The 13,532-nt window shown below is 47.8% G+C and overlaps 3 protein-coding genes across 4 annotated transcripts; 1 reads left to right on the top strand and 2 right to left on the bottom strand.

Annotated features, from left to right (window-relative positions):
- Positions 1-2,655: 2,655 nt before the first annotated feature.
- Positions 2,656-3,316, bottom strand: LOC311312319 (growth arrest and DNA damage-inducible protein GADD45 gamma-like; the record flags this gene model as incomplete). The annotated part of the gene is made up of 3 exons (XM_084442245.1): positions 2,656-2,769; positions 2,890-3,097; positions 3,216-3,316. 3 exons carry the CDS (start codon positions 3,314-3,316, stop codon positions 2,656-2,658), a joined length of 423 nt encoding a protein of 140 aa, XP_084298371.1.
- Positions 3,317-6,572: 3,256 nt separating this feature from the next.
- LOC311312008 (growth arrest and DNA damage-inducible protein GADD45 gamma-like) lies at positions 6,573-7,268 on the top strand (the record flags this gene model as incomplete). Its single annotated transcript, XM_084441846.1, has 3 exons — positions 6,573-6,715; positions 6,827-7,034; positions 7,155-7,268. 3 exons carry the CDS (start codon positions 6,573-6,575, stop codon positions 7,266-7,268), a joined length of 465 nt encoding a protein of 154 aa, XP_084297972.1.
- Positions 7,269-8,646: 1,378 nt separating this feature from the next.
- On the bottom strand, positions 8,647-12,962 carry nim1kb (NIM1 serine/threonine protein kinase). Of its 2 annotated transcripts, none has more exons than XM_084441591.1 (4): positions 11,737-12,962; positions 11,256-11,565; positions 10,476-10,744; positions 8,647-9,854 (listed from the first exon to the last, which is right to left on the bottom strand). In XM_084441591.1, the coding sequence occupies exons 2-4, from the start codon at positions 11,524-11,526 to the stop codon at positions 9,084-9,086; spliced, it is 1,311 nt and encodes a 436-aa protein (XP_084297717.1). In that variant the 5' UTR covers positions 11,527-11,565; positions 11,737-12,962; the 3' UTR covers positions 8,647-9,083. The 2 variants fall into 2 exon arrangements, with proteins under 2 accessions (XP_084297717.1, XP_084297718.1); XM_084441592.1 differs by having other exon boundaries at positions 8,647-9,836.
- Between the last annotated feature and the right edge of the window lie 570 nt (positions 12,963-13,532).

Here is a 13,532-nt window from a genome sequence, read left to right as displayed (position 1 = left end):
GGGGGTTGGCGGTTGTAGTGTTTTCTGAGGGGTTCAAGCGGGTTTGTGGTCTGCAGGCGCGCGCTGTCTGACAGGGAACCATGAGACCAGCTGCACGCTGACCCGCCCGGCGATGAGGCGCTAATTAAACACCCCAGTCTGGGGGGCGGGTCAGGGGCGGTGTTTGGCATAGGAGTGCTGTTAAGAGGGGAAAGGACTGTGGCGTGTCTGTGTGCGTGTGTGTGTGCATGCGTGTGTGTGTGTGTGTGTTTGTGTGTGTGTGTGTGCATGCGTGTGTGTGTGTGTGTGTGTGTGTGGGGTGAGGTAGGGGGTCACAGATGGGGCATGTGGGATTGGGCAGCTGTTGACTGCTACATCACCCACAATGCCTCAGGACTGACATGCAGCACGCTGGCTCATAGTGACTCTGGAGTTAGATTCTAAGAGCACAAAAGACACAAAGTTCTGAATTTCAAATGAAGGACGGCTTTTCACAAACGGCGTGTGCCAGGAGCACAAGAGCACCATCAAACTATTTGTTGATCTTGTTTAGCTCGACATCGTGTTTGGAGAAATCACTCACAAGAAGGGTGCGAATCACTAAGCTTTCTGAGAAACACTTTATCTGAAGGGATGTGAATAAGACTGACATGACACTGTCATAATCATGACATGACACATGAAGGAATCTTATGATATGGAAATATGTTAGTGTGTGCATGCATGTGTGGACTCATGCACCAAAAAGTGTCATGTCATTCTAATGCACACCCCTTAGTGTCATGACAGTGTCATGTCAGTCTTATGCACCCCTTCAAATAAAGCGTCCTGTTAGAGACGTGATGTGAGTCACTGTTAGAGACGTGCTGTGAGTCTCTGTTAGAGACGTGCTGTGAGTCTCTCAGCCCTCAAGCAGGAGGCTTTACCATCAGAAGACCAGGAGGACCTGAAACAGCTCAGAGCTCACTGAGGGAACTGCTATCCTCCAGAACACCTCCCTCAACTACCACTCACACACACAACCCTCAACTACCACTCACAACCCTCAACTACCACTCACACACACAACCCTCAACTACCACTCACAACCCTCAACTACCACTCACACACACAACCCTCAACTACCACTCACACACACAACCCTCAACTACCACTCACACACACAACCCTCAACTACCACTCACACACACAACCCTCAACTACCACACACAACCCTCAACTACCACTCACACACACAACCCTCAACTACCACACACAACCCTCAACTACCACTCACAACCCTCAACTACCACTCACACACACAACCCTCAACTACCACACACAACCCTCAACTACCATTCACACACACAACCCACTCACACACAGAACCCACTCACACACACAACCCACTCACACACACAACCCACTCACACACACAACCCTCAACTACCACTCACACACACAACCCACTCACACACACAACCCACTCACACACACAACCCACTCACACACACAACCCACTCACACACACAACCCACTCAGCTGGACGTGCTCCTCCATGCACTTGGTGACATCATGCAGTCGAGTGTACAGTGTGGTCAGAATGAGGTCCCTTCACTGGCCTGGTGAACTATAGTACCCTGTACCCCTCTTATACTGCTGCATAATGCAGTTAACAGACAACGTGGAAAGTGAACCATGTTCATAAACAGTTCACCAAGGTCTACAGTACATGTTCTCTCTGTGTTGGGAGTGGAGAGTGTCTGAACGGCCACGCTGGCTGGATGGAGAGAAGGAAGGTGGTCAGAGAACTGCTGGAAGGGCTGATGAGTTCAGAATGGCTCCCAGACTTTCCTTGAACAATAATACTCTGAATGCAATATCTAATTTCAACTTTTTATTTATTATTTTGCTATACAAAACCTTTTGTAGAGTAACAATTCAATTCATTCAACTTTTTTTGACATAAATATTTCTTAAGTGCAGTCAACTGTGAAAAGAAAGTTCATCTATTTCCTTTCTTTTTTCTTGTTGTGTTTCTTTATAAACAGTAACTTCACAAAATAGTACATTCTTTTTTTGTCTTTTTCTGTTTTGCCATTTGTTTTGCAAAATGTCTAAAGTTAAACCTTTAGAGAATAGTAATCTCCTTATTTTTTCATTTATTTTTTTCTTTTTTTTAAACATTTTGCCATAATCAAATTATCTAAAGTGAAACCTTTAGAGAATTAAGACAAATCTGGAAAGTGGGAAATATTTGGCTGATTGCAACGGGTGTTGTGTTGCTCAGCAAGAAGACATTTTAAAAAGTCCCTTTTTAAGAACGCTTCTTTCTCGGCACCGCTTCTTCTCCTGCTGCGCGTGCTTCAACGTGCGACGTTTGCTCTGTTGACAACAGGATGCAGAACTCGCTTCTCCTTTCTCTCCAAACCTCATCCACACAAAGAATGAGGGTCGTGTTGTCGCTCTCGTGGCATACCTGACCTCATTCACATAAAGAATGAGAGTCATCTTGGCATGGACGGGACGAGAGACGACGGGTCGCGGGGGCCCCTGGGCCGGCCACGCGCTGCCTGGAGCCGAATCCTCCTCAGGAGTGTCCAGGGATGAGAAACAGGCTCATCCTGTAGAGTAGGATGAGTATTTCCTTGTAGAATAGGTTCACAGCATCTCAGAAGAGAAGAGTGAAGTTGTGGCTCAGCGCTCAGGGAGGGTGATCTCAGGGACCCAGTCGTTTAGACTGCGGCTCTCCTCACAGAACAGGTGCAGCTTCGCCAGAGCCGGGTCCTCCCAAGCACCATCAGCTGGGTTCTGTTCACACACAAGAGGGAAAGGAACATTAGTCACGTGGAAACCAACGGCTTTCTATGATATCGCACTGTTAAGTCACATGTTTTGATGCAGTAGACTTGTTGGGGTTGTGATACATACCGTGATCAGGACGCAGTGAGCATCTTCAAGCTGGCCGGCCTTGTCACCAACAATCTCAGCCAGGCGCTGGCTGTCGCTCACTCTGACGATACTGATGTCGTTGTCGAAGCAGAAGGACTGGATGAGGGTGAAGTGGATCTGGAGAGCGATGTCACACTCAAACTCCTCATCAGTGGCCAAGACGCAGAAAGACACACTGTCCGGGTCACTGTGGAAACAGAGAAGATAAACTGTCATTAGTCACTGATCTTAGATAGTACTAGAGAATTGTAACAAAATAAGAAAAATTGAGTACAAGGCACAATTCAAATAAATGAAATACTTACTCATTCATTATTTTGGCACTCTCATAGACACCAACAGTAAGGCGACCCTCAGTCTGGGCAGAGCTGAGAGCTTCCTTCAGAGATTTTCCAGCAGTCTGCATCTTGAGGCTAGTTCAGAATCCAAGAGCTCAGTTTGGGATGTTGATAAAGATCCAAGAGAAGAGTGTTAGTGGTGTTACTGAGAAACGGCCTCTATTTATACTGCGGGTCCTGGCACACGCGCGCTCTGTGATTGGCTGTTTGGAGACAATGCCCAAGCGACCCCCCTCGCAGGCGCGTGCCTATAGCGAGACCGTCTGCAGAATGGATAGGGCAGCTTCGATTCAATGGATCAAATGTGAAACTCTTTGGCCTTTATCCGATACCCTGAACCTGCTGGAAGAATGAATCCAAACACAAAGCCCACACTCGTGTCGGAAAAGTTGATCTGGAGTTGGAATTAGTTAGCCTGTCTCTACATTTAGTCTAGCCCATTGCCTATAGGCTAGCCTACTGTAAACTACTCCCAACAAAAGTATTATTTCTTGCAAATATACAAACTGTAAACTCTCCAAGTGTCACCAAAACTCAGATTTACAGGCAGAGGGTAGACTGTGTGTAATTAGCATTATGGTAGACCTCAAATGTGGTAAGAAGGCTATATTTCGCATAACTAAATCGAGTTTGTTACTTAAACCTTACCTCGAAAGTTCTTGTATGCATTCATATACACATACACATACAACCAACTATATGCCAACGTTTGTATTTGCATCATATGTGGCACGCGCCGTTGTTTTGCATATAAAACAAGGCCTGAGTTCAGGCGCGTGGCATCTGGACATGCCACCCCCCCCCCCCCCCCCCCTCTCTCTCTATCTCTCTCGCTCTCTCTCTCCATAGGAACAAGATCCCATCTGTCCTTGGGGGAAGGTGAGGGGTCAACAAAAAACTTCTGCTACGCGATAACGCCGGCACCTGCAGTGCGCAATGCCCGCTGGAGCTGCAACTTTATAGCGCAGATGTAGTTGGCTATCTGAATGTGACATTGTTTTCATGCATTTCTGAAACTCTAGGGCTGTGATCAATGAATTCTATAGCGGTTGAGTTGTTGACGAATTTGACTTATTTTTGGAACAGGCTATCCGTTAGTCCAATTAATTTGTGCTTGACATTAAAAAAAAACTATTAAACAATAGCTATTCAAAATTAGTTAAAGTTGAATTTTACTCAATCATAATTCCATAGGCTATACTTAGGCATAGCCAACCAACAAGGTTAAAAAATTCTACCATGGATAGCTGCATGGTGCCAATTATTAAGAAAGTTTAAGTAAAAGTGAGCTTTGGCTAATTTGCATTTGCACAAAGAAGCTTAGGCCCTGGCTCAGTGTCCAGCTTTTCAACCACGAGGGTGAGTTTCAGAACACCTGTCACGCGCTGCTGGGAGGGGCCCCTGTCCGACAGATGTGTTCCAAGAACAATACGTAGATATCGTCTTGCACGCGCCTGCCCTGTTGCCATGCTAGGGTTGAAAATAGTCCAATCTTTGAGTTGAATCAGCTGAATCAAACTTTGATTCAAGGGACATTATCTGGTAATGTTTGTAAACTTTGCAGCACGATAGCATGCAAATTTATCTCATCTGTGAGATGGGCCACATAGCCTACATTGCTAAACTATGCACCACTGTGATGGCCTGATGATACGCCAACAAATAGGCTCAAACTATACCACCACTTAAGTTGCCTACTTGTTTTGTAACCAAGGAATGTTGTATGATACAACAACAACTTTCCAATTATTATCGTGTGTGTTTATACCGCAAACACGTCTAAATGATTCCATCTTGGGCTGCAGCTCGTACGCGTGGCCTCTTTTAGAGATAAGACTGTCCGTTTGTATCGCGTTCTTAGTCATGAGTTTCGACCATACGCTTGCTTCATTCACATTTAAATTGGATCAAAACTCAGACAACAGACTTTTTCGTCCAGCGAATGTAAAGACTCGTGGACAATGGAGCGGCGCGCCCCGGGTCCGGGTCGGAAGGGCCAGAGGGGGTGTCCTCATAGCGACAGTTCTCCATCTGCCGCTCCGCTATCCACGGAACAATGGTGTTGAATCAATCACCGCCAACCTGTTATATCCAGCCTCTGAAATGACGCAGCAGCAGCAGGCCCCGACTAGGCTGTCTATGTGCAGCAGAATATCACCAGTTAGTAAAAAACAAAACACAAACTGCACCAACATCGGCAAATAAGGTCACGAAAGTAGATGGACGTTAACCCTTCTTGGGTTAACTTTGTTATGGTTGATAGTTAGGCTATATAAGGCATCATGAGTTAATATAATGCCAATATAACAGCCTATACCCTCGAATAGACTGTAATGTATGTAATGTAGCCTGCAACTTTTGGAAATCTCCCAAACATAGAATAACTTGATTGAGTATCAGCATGATTGAAACTCAGCATAAACTGTATTGAACCATGCTGTAGAAGTAAATAAATAAAATCATGCAGGGACCTCGGACAGCTGATGGTGACCACGTGATCAACACGGCCAGCATTGCAGATTGAGCGGCACGCACAGCGTCCTGGCACGCGCTGTTCATTTGCATTTGTATGGAGACATTGACAATAGGGACTTCTGCACGCGCACAATAGGGTCCGTTTCTAGCCCGGCTCTACAGATGGTCATCCTCCACCTGCTCTCTCCAAGCGGGGGGATGGGACACCTTCTGCCGGTTTACTCTCTCCGTATTATTTGGATACACACTTTCACCTAAAATTAATACTTGTGAGCATCTCATTGATTGGTCATACGATGGTGATGCTTTATGGCTCTGAGTTAATTTAGTTCAAATGGGCTTCATCTGTTCTATGTCTTTATTATGGGTCCATATGACCAACCATCCAGAAAAATTCTATACTCTAGGCTACTTGTCCTGCAAGACATTCACTATTTCAAAAGGCCTTACTAAATTTTAAAATGCAATATAGCTGTGCGTAAAGCATGCGTGAAAGTTATTTGCTTCGTTTGGAAAGGAAGAATCGTCCAAACATCTATCGAAACACATTTGATCAAACCGAAATTATTTTAATAATTGTTTTATTTTGGGGAGCACGCTTGGCACAGACAAGTATCTTTATGACCCCCATCAATCTGCCACGAGCCAGGAGTGTAACAAAAACATTAGCATACCAATGCTCCATTCAGGTCAGCCAATCAGAGCGCTGCGCATTCATGGGTGCCACTCGCTCCAGAGTATAAATTCTCAGCACAGTCACTGTATTGTCACTGCTATTCGGATTTACTCTCCGACTACTCTCTCTCTCAACAACCTGCTAAAATCCCTTGTGGAATATCCTGCATCATCATGACTCTTGAGGAGGTTGTTATCCAGAAGTCCGCCGAGCGTGTCCAGAGCACCGGCAAAGCCCTGGAGGAAGTTCTGCTATCCGCTAAAGAAAACGACTGCCTAACCGTTGGTGTCTACGAGTCTGCTAAAGTTATGAATGTGTAAGTACAAGTTTCTCAAATGTTACTATAGGACTATACTAAGGTTCTATCTCTGACCCGGTTTGAAGGCAATTGGACATGTACTTATTGCGCTTTTATTTTTCTTTGCAGTGACCCGGACAGTGTGTCTTTCTGCGTCTTGGCCACTGATGAGGAGTTTGAGTGTGACATCGCTCTCCAGATCCACTTCACCCTCATCCAGTCCTTCTGCTTCGACAACGACATCAGTATCGTCAGAGTGAGCGACAGCCAGCGCCTGGCTGAGATTGTTGGTGACAAGGCCGGCCAGCTTGAAGATGCTCACTGCGTCCTGATCACGGTATGTATCACAACCCCAACAAGTCTACTGCATCAAAACATGTGACTTAACAGTGCGATATCATAGAAAGCCGTTGGTTTCCACGTGACTAATGTTCCTTTCCCTCTTGTGTGTGAACAGAACCCAGCTGATGGTGCTTGGGAGGACCCGGCTCTGGCGAAGCTGCACCTGTTCTGTGAGGAGAGCCGCAGTCTAAACGACTGGGTCCCTGAGATCACCCTCCCTGAGCGCTGAGCCACAACTTTACTCTTCTCTTCTGAGATGCTGTGAACCTATTCTACAAGGAAATACTCATCCTACTCTACAGGATGAGCCTGTTTCTCATCCCTGGACACTCCTGAGGAGGATTCGGCTCCAGGCAGCGCGTGGCCGGCCCAGGGGCCCCCGCGACCCGTCGTCTCTCGTCCCGTCCATGCCAAGATGACTCTCATTCTTTATGTGAATGAGGTCAGGTATGCCACGAGAGCGACAACACGACCCTCATTCTTTGTGTGGATGAGGTTTGGAGAGAAAGGAGAAGCGAGTTCTGCATCCTGTTGTCAACAGAGCAAACGTCGCACGTTGAAGCACGCGCAGCAGGAGAAGAAGCGGTGCCGAGAAAGAAGCGTTCTTAAAAAGGGACTTTTTAAAATGTCTTCTTGCTGAGCAACACAACACCCGTTGCAATCAGCCAAATATTTCCCACTTTCCAGATTTGTCTTAATTCTCTAAAGGTTTCACTTTAGAAATTTAATAATGACAAAATTAATAGCGTATTAAAAAGAAAAGAAAAAATAATTAACTTATTAATGCTCTAAAGGTTTAACTTTAGAACGTCTGATTATGTTAACAAGAACTGTTCTGATGTGAGCTGAACACTGAATACGGGCTAGCCTACCTGTATGTAAAAAAAGTTAAAAGATAAGAAAATGTAAAAAAAAGAAAAAAAAAAGTCACAAACTAATTCATGATTCTCTAAATGTTTCACTGGAAATGTCAATTGAGAGAAAACTAACAACTTAATAAAACAAATTAAATTGATGGCTTGTCTCATGTGTTTTCACTGCTTATACACATATTTATGTCAAGTAGCCTGTGCCTATTACGGCCACAAAGCATTGTTTTGATAAGCGAAAGAGGGAGTCATGAAACGAACACAAGTTGAAACTCCAGGAAATTTGCATAGCAGGCGCTAAAGTCTGTCATCTGCTCGCTGTTGTCCCTGCAGGAGAAAAAAACCCGGTCCCTCCCTCTTCTCCGCGGTCATCTGCATGTCTATAGCGGGGACACAATAGGAGCGCGCGCTCTGCTGTCAAATCCAGCGGTCCGCACAGAGACGCTATTGTCCGACGGGCAGATGTCTCCCTAGCCACGCTGCGCCATCTGCCGCTTTCTGCAGGGGGAGGGGAGGACAGGCCTATAGTTTGTGTGCCAGAGGGTAGGGGGGCCGGTCTGGGGGTTTGGAGAGAGGGCTGGCTATCATCTGGTGCTCTGCCAGCTGCTGCGGCCTATTGTATCCATGGGGTCTGGCCGGCAGTGGGGAAACTTTTGTAAACACTTTCCATGGATAGCATGCGTGTTAAATCAGCCCGTGGCTGCATATACGCTTCACACATACAATCATGCACAGAGCCAATGTTCACAGCACTTTAATTCTAATATTTTATGCTCTCAGCAATATTTTCACTCCCATAAGGGATGTGTACAATTCGATGACACTGTGCAAAACATTTGTAAAACTCTAAGAGTAGAAAAGTCACAGGAATATATCACAGGTACAGCATTGGTAACAGAAACAAAAAAGTTGTGAAGGAACGAATTACTTGCGCTCATGCTCCAGCCAACCAGCATGAGGGTTCTATTCTGCTGATTCTGAGAATAAAAACAAGACAGACAACTCTTCCCACACACCTCTTCATGAGGCACTTAAACACACCTTTGAGCTCAAAGAAGAACAACTATTATAAAACTCCTCCAGCTAAAAGTGTTATTGTTGGTATTTCAAATCAGATAGAGCCCTCTGAATGTTGATGGAACAATGGAAGCACGCAGGTTTGTGACGACATACTCTCACGACAGGACGCAGAACTTGGAGATGTGTCGGAGTCCGCGGTAGGCCCGGAGCCCCTCCCTCCTGGGGTCCCGGACCACGCCCCTGACGGCGGGCACGGTCTCGGAGCCCCGGCTCCTCTGGGCTGAGTGCAGCAGGATGCGGTACAGGCCGGTGACGGGGCTGCGGCTGGTCTTTGCCCTGTTGGACCTTATGTGCTCCATGGTGACCCCCAGCTCCTCCAGGGTAGCCCTGACTTCCTCCTCCTCCTCCTCCAGCTCCCCAGACTCCCCCAGGAGGCGCAGGGGGCTGGGCTGAACGGGCGGCGCCACTGACCACGGCGTATCCACCGGCAGCAGCCAATCACAGCCCAGCATCTGGTCCACGGCGTAGCGCTCGGCCGGCGGCGGTCTCAGGACGCCCCGGATCAGGCGCGCGCACGGGTCGGGCACCCAGGGGGGGACGGAGAAGACCCCCTCCAGGACGCAGCGGCGGAGCTTCCCCACCGTCTCCCCCCGGAAGGGCATGGACCCCGTCACCATGAAGAACAGCAGGACGCCCATGGCCCACACGTCCACCGGGGGGCCCAGGTAGCGCTCGTCCTTGAACAGCTCCGGGGCAGCGTAGGGAGGGGAGCCACAGAAGGTGTCCAGGGGGCTGCTGGGGTTGGGGACGCTGGCGCTGAAGCCGAAGTCGGCCACCTTCACGCAGCCGCTGCTGGTGAACAGAACGTTCTCGGCTTTCAGGTCCCGGTGGATGATGTTATTCTGATGCTGTGTAAACAGAGGAACCTGATGGTCTATTCATTAATCAAGATATAGATTCTCTGGCTACGCTTTCCTTCATAGTCATAAAGACTCTCATTTATTTAGTTTTAATGTAAAAATAATGATATAGTTGAATGGTGATTAAGCAGTCACGCCAGTAATCTTGTTTTTTTGGAAAGTGCATAAACTTGCATCAACAGACATACAATCATGAACTACATAAAACAGTAAAGCATGTTATTGAGCACACTGAGCATGTTGTTGCTATACACTAGGGATGTTAATAGTTAAACGACTATCGATTAATTGCTGATAAGAATTTACTCGAGTAAGATTAATTGCTTGTTAATGGAACAGAACGTTTTCAACGGGAGTTGCGTGAAATGTAATCATGATTTAGGGTCTGACTGCACATGAGGGCGCCACGCCATGTAGCGAAGGCTAATTGGGATGTCGGGAAATTTCAACGACACAGCGGAAGACGACACAAAAATGAAGCGAGCAAAGCGCAGTCCAGCGTGGGACGTTCTTATCAATTAATCGACTATCGTTCGTTAAGGTTAACAGTTATTGATTAATGAAATTCCTTGAAATTTGCAAGCCTACTATACACACGTCAGCTGACCCGACCAGATCAACACCCACCATGTGTCTGATGGCGAACAGCGTTTGAGCGAAGGTGAGCTTGCTCTCCTGGTCCGACAGCTTGCCCTGGCTGCAGATGCGCTGGTGCAGGTCGCCCCCCCCTGCGTACTCCAGCACCAGGAAGAGACGGCTGGGGGTCTCCAGGACCTCGTACAGGCGCACCACGTTGGGGTGCTGCAGGCTCTCCATGATGGATATCTCCCTGTAGAGCAGTCTCTGGGCCTGGATGTCCAGCCTGGTCTTATCCAGGACCTTGATGGCCACCGTGTCTAGGGAGGGAGGGAGGGAGGGAGGGGGGGGGGGTGGGGGGAGGTAGAGTCTTGTGTTATATTTATTTGATCGAGTCTTTGGAGCAGTGGCCCCCAAGCTGTGGAACGCTCTTCCACTGGACTTAAGAACTGTGGTCTCTGTTGACACCTTAAAAAGGCAGCTAAAGACTCACCTGCTCAGACAGGCTTTTAACTAGCTCTATGTTTATATGTCATCTGTTGTACCTGGCTCTATGTTTATATGTCATCCGTTTGTTTTGTTGTTGTTGTAGTATATTTTTATGGCTTTTATTACATTGTAAAGCACTTTGTGACCCTGGCCTGTGAAAGGTGCTATAGAAATAAAATGTAGTCTGATCTAGTAGGGTGGTTTTGTCCGAGTGCTTTCTCCGTTCTATTAGTGCATGTTTCCTGTACCTCGTATTCAGAGGCTGTGCTGAGGAATTGTGTAGTGGAGCAGTCCCACTGACCAATCATGAACACATTCAGCGTGATCAGCGCAGTCCCCTACCTTTGGTGAGGGCGTGGGAGGCCCGTTTGACCCGGGAGAAGGTCCCCTGGCCGATCTCGCCGTGGATTTTGTAGAAGCCCACCCTACGGCCCACGATCAGCTCCTTGATGGTTTTCTCATCTTTGCACATGGCTGCCGTGAGCCTCTCCAGGGGGGTGGGGCCAGAGTAGGCCCCGCCCTCCTCCTCCTCCTTGGCCCCGCCCACAGAGCTGTCCGACAGGCTCGGGCGAAGGACCCTCACAGCGGGCGCCTGGTAATTCGCTCCTGTCATTTTCTACTGGTCGCCTGGGGACGATGTCATGACTGTAGACTGGGAAAGGTACACATCATAACACCAGTCAAACAGAATAATGATACGATCTTATACCCAATGATGTAGCAATAGAGTCAGCAAAACAATGTACAGGTATGTTTCTCTTGAGAGGCAGGATGATTATGAGCAGAATAGGCCTAAATCTGATGTAGTTTTTGCATTACTCACCAATGAAGTGTAGCTCTGCTTTCCTCCCATAATATCTCTGCGGAGCAGGATAGGCTCCAGAAGACATGATTAAAACAAATCCAGGCAACTGCTTCTATAGATCCAGCTGGAGATTCCTGCAAAGCTCCTCAGCCTCCAGTGGACACACCGATATGACTCCATCTGGACGCTCCGATTGATCTGAAAGTGTGTTTGTATCTGTGGTGCCACTATGCTGCTAGTCTGCCGTCTGTCTCTGTCTGGTGTCCGTCTGGATCCGACCCTGGCCAGAACCCAGAGAGCATCTCCTCCGTCAGCTGAGTCACAACGAGCAGTGTTCTACTCTTACCTGCTGGTCTCTCTCTCTCTCCTCCTCCCTCCAATCAGTTCAGGGATCAAGCTGGTGTCATGTACTCTAATCCCACCTAATCTAATCCCTGATCTTTATTTAGGTGTCACAGTCCCTCAGATTGCCAGTTTAATGGCTAACAGGTCATGGTAATGGGATCGTACTGCAACCTACGCATGCATGTTCATGCATGTGGGGGCAGCTGCCCTTATGTATCTCTTTAGTCTCAGTCCAACTCATGAAGTTTGGAGAACAGCTACACAGCAAATGGGCTACATCGGACAATCTCAACATGCTTATAGCCTAGATGATAGGACTCAACTGGAAGAGGTGACGTTGGGGTCAGCTATCCAGTTAACGCTAGCTGTAGCTAGCACTAGCTAACATTAATGCTTAGCTAATAAATAGGCCTATCCAACGCTTCTTGACATGTAGCAAGGCAGCAAGTAGGCCTGAAATAGGCAGGTTTACCAGAATAAAGGTTTACCAGAATAAAGGTTTTCTAATTATATGAACGTCCATTTTCTAGAGAATGACAACAGAGTTCAGGGGTAGAAACATGGCGTTAGGGTTAGGGTCCGTGTGGCGCAGACTTGATCTGCTGGCTGCGCTGAGCTGCAGCGAGGATCACGCGTTACGTAACACAGTTACTCCATGTTCCCTCAGACAGATAGAGAGATCACCGTTAACTCTGTCAGTCCTCAGGAGAGACATGCTCAGCCGTGGTCCCTATAAGTAGAGGGGAAGACGCAGTGGGACTGTCGCCTGCTACAGGCAGTTTGCAGTGATGTGGCATATTTGTGACTTCAACGAATGTATCCTTTTACATTACATTACAATATTACATTAGCCCTGACACAATACACTAAATTACTTACAATAATTGCATTTAACGTAGGAAAAGCCAATGTACTTGCCTCCTCCTGGGACTCCCCCCCCCCCTCCTCCTCCTGGGACATCTCTCCTCCCTCCCTCCTCCTCCTGGGACTCTTCTCCCTCCCCCCTCCTCCAGGGACGTCTCCCCCCCCCCCCCCCTCCTCCTCCTGGGACTTCTCACCTCCCCCTCTACCTTCTTCCTCCTCCCCCTCCCTCCTCCTCCTCCTCCTGGGTCTCCTGGATCTCACAGCACATGTAGTGACCATGCGTTTCAGCTGATTGGATTAAGGGTTTAGAGTGGATTCAGCACCTGTGTTTACATGCGTGGTAGACCGTGCCTCATCCACTATACAGTCAACACACTGCACACATGCAAGGCCCACCCCCAGACTAACCCTAACCCCCCCAGACTAACCCTAACCCCCCCAGACTAACCCCAACACCCCCAGACTAACCCTAACCCCCCCAGACTAACCCTAACACCCCCAGACTAACCCTACCCCCCCCAGACTAACTCTAACACCCCCAGTCTAACCCTAACCCCCCCCAGACTAACCCTTAACCCCCCAGACTAACCCTAAACCCCCACCCA

This window comes from Borostomias antarcticus, assembly GCF_949987555.1.
Source record: "Borostomias antarcticus genome assembly, chromosome: 8".
Taxonomy (NCBI): domain Eukaryota; kingdom Metazoa; phylum Chordata; class Actinopteri; order Stomiiformes; family Stomiidae; genus Borostomias; species Borostomias antarcticus.
The sequence above is the reverse complement of the archived record's forward strand: the minus strand, read 5'-3'. Positions and strand labels throughout refer to the sequence as shown.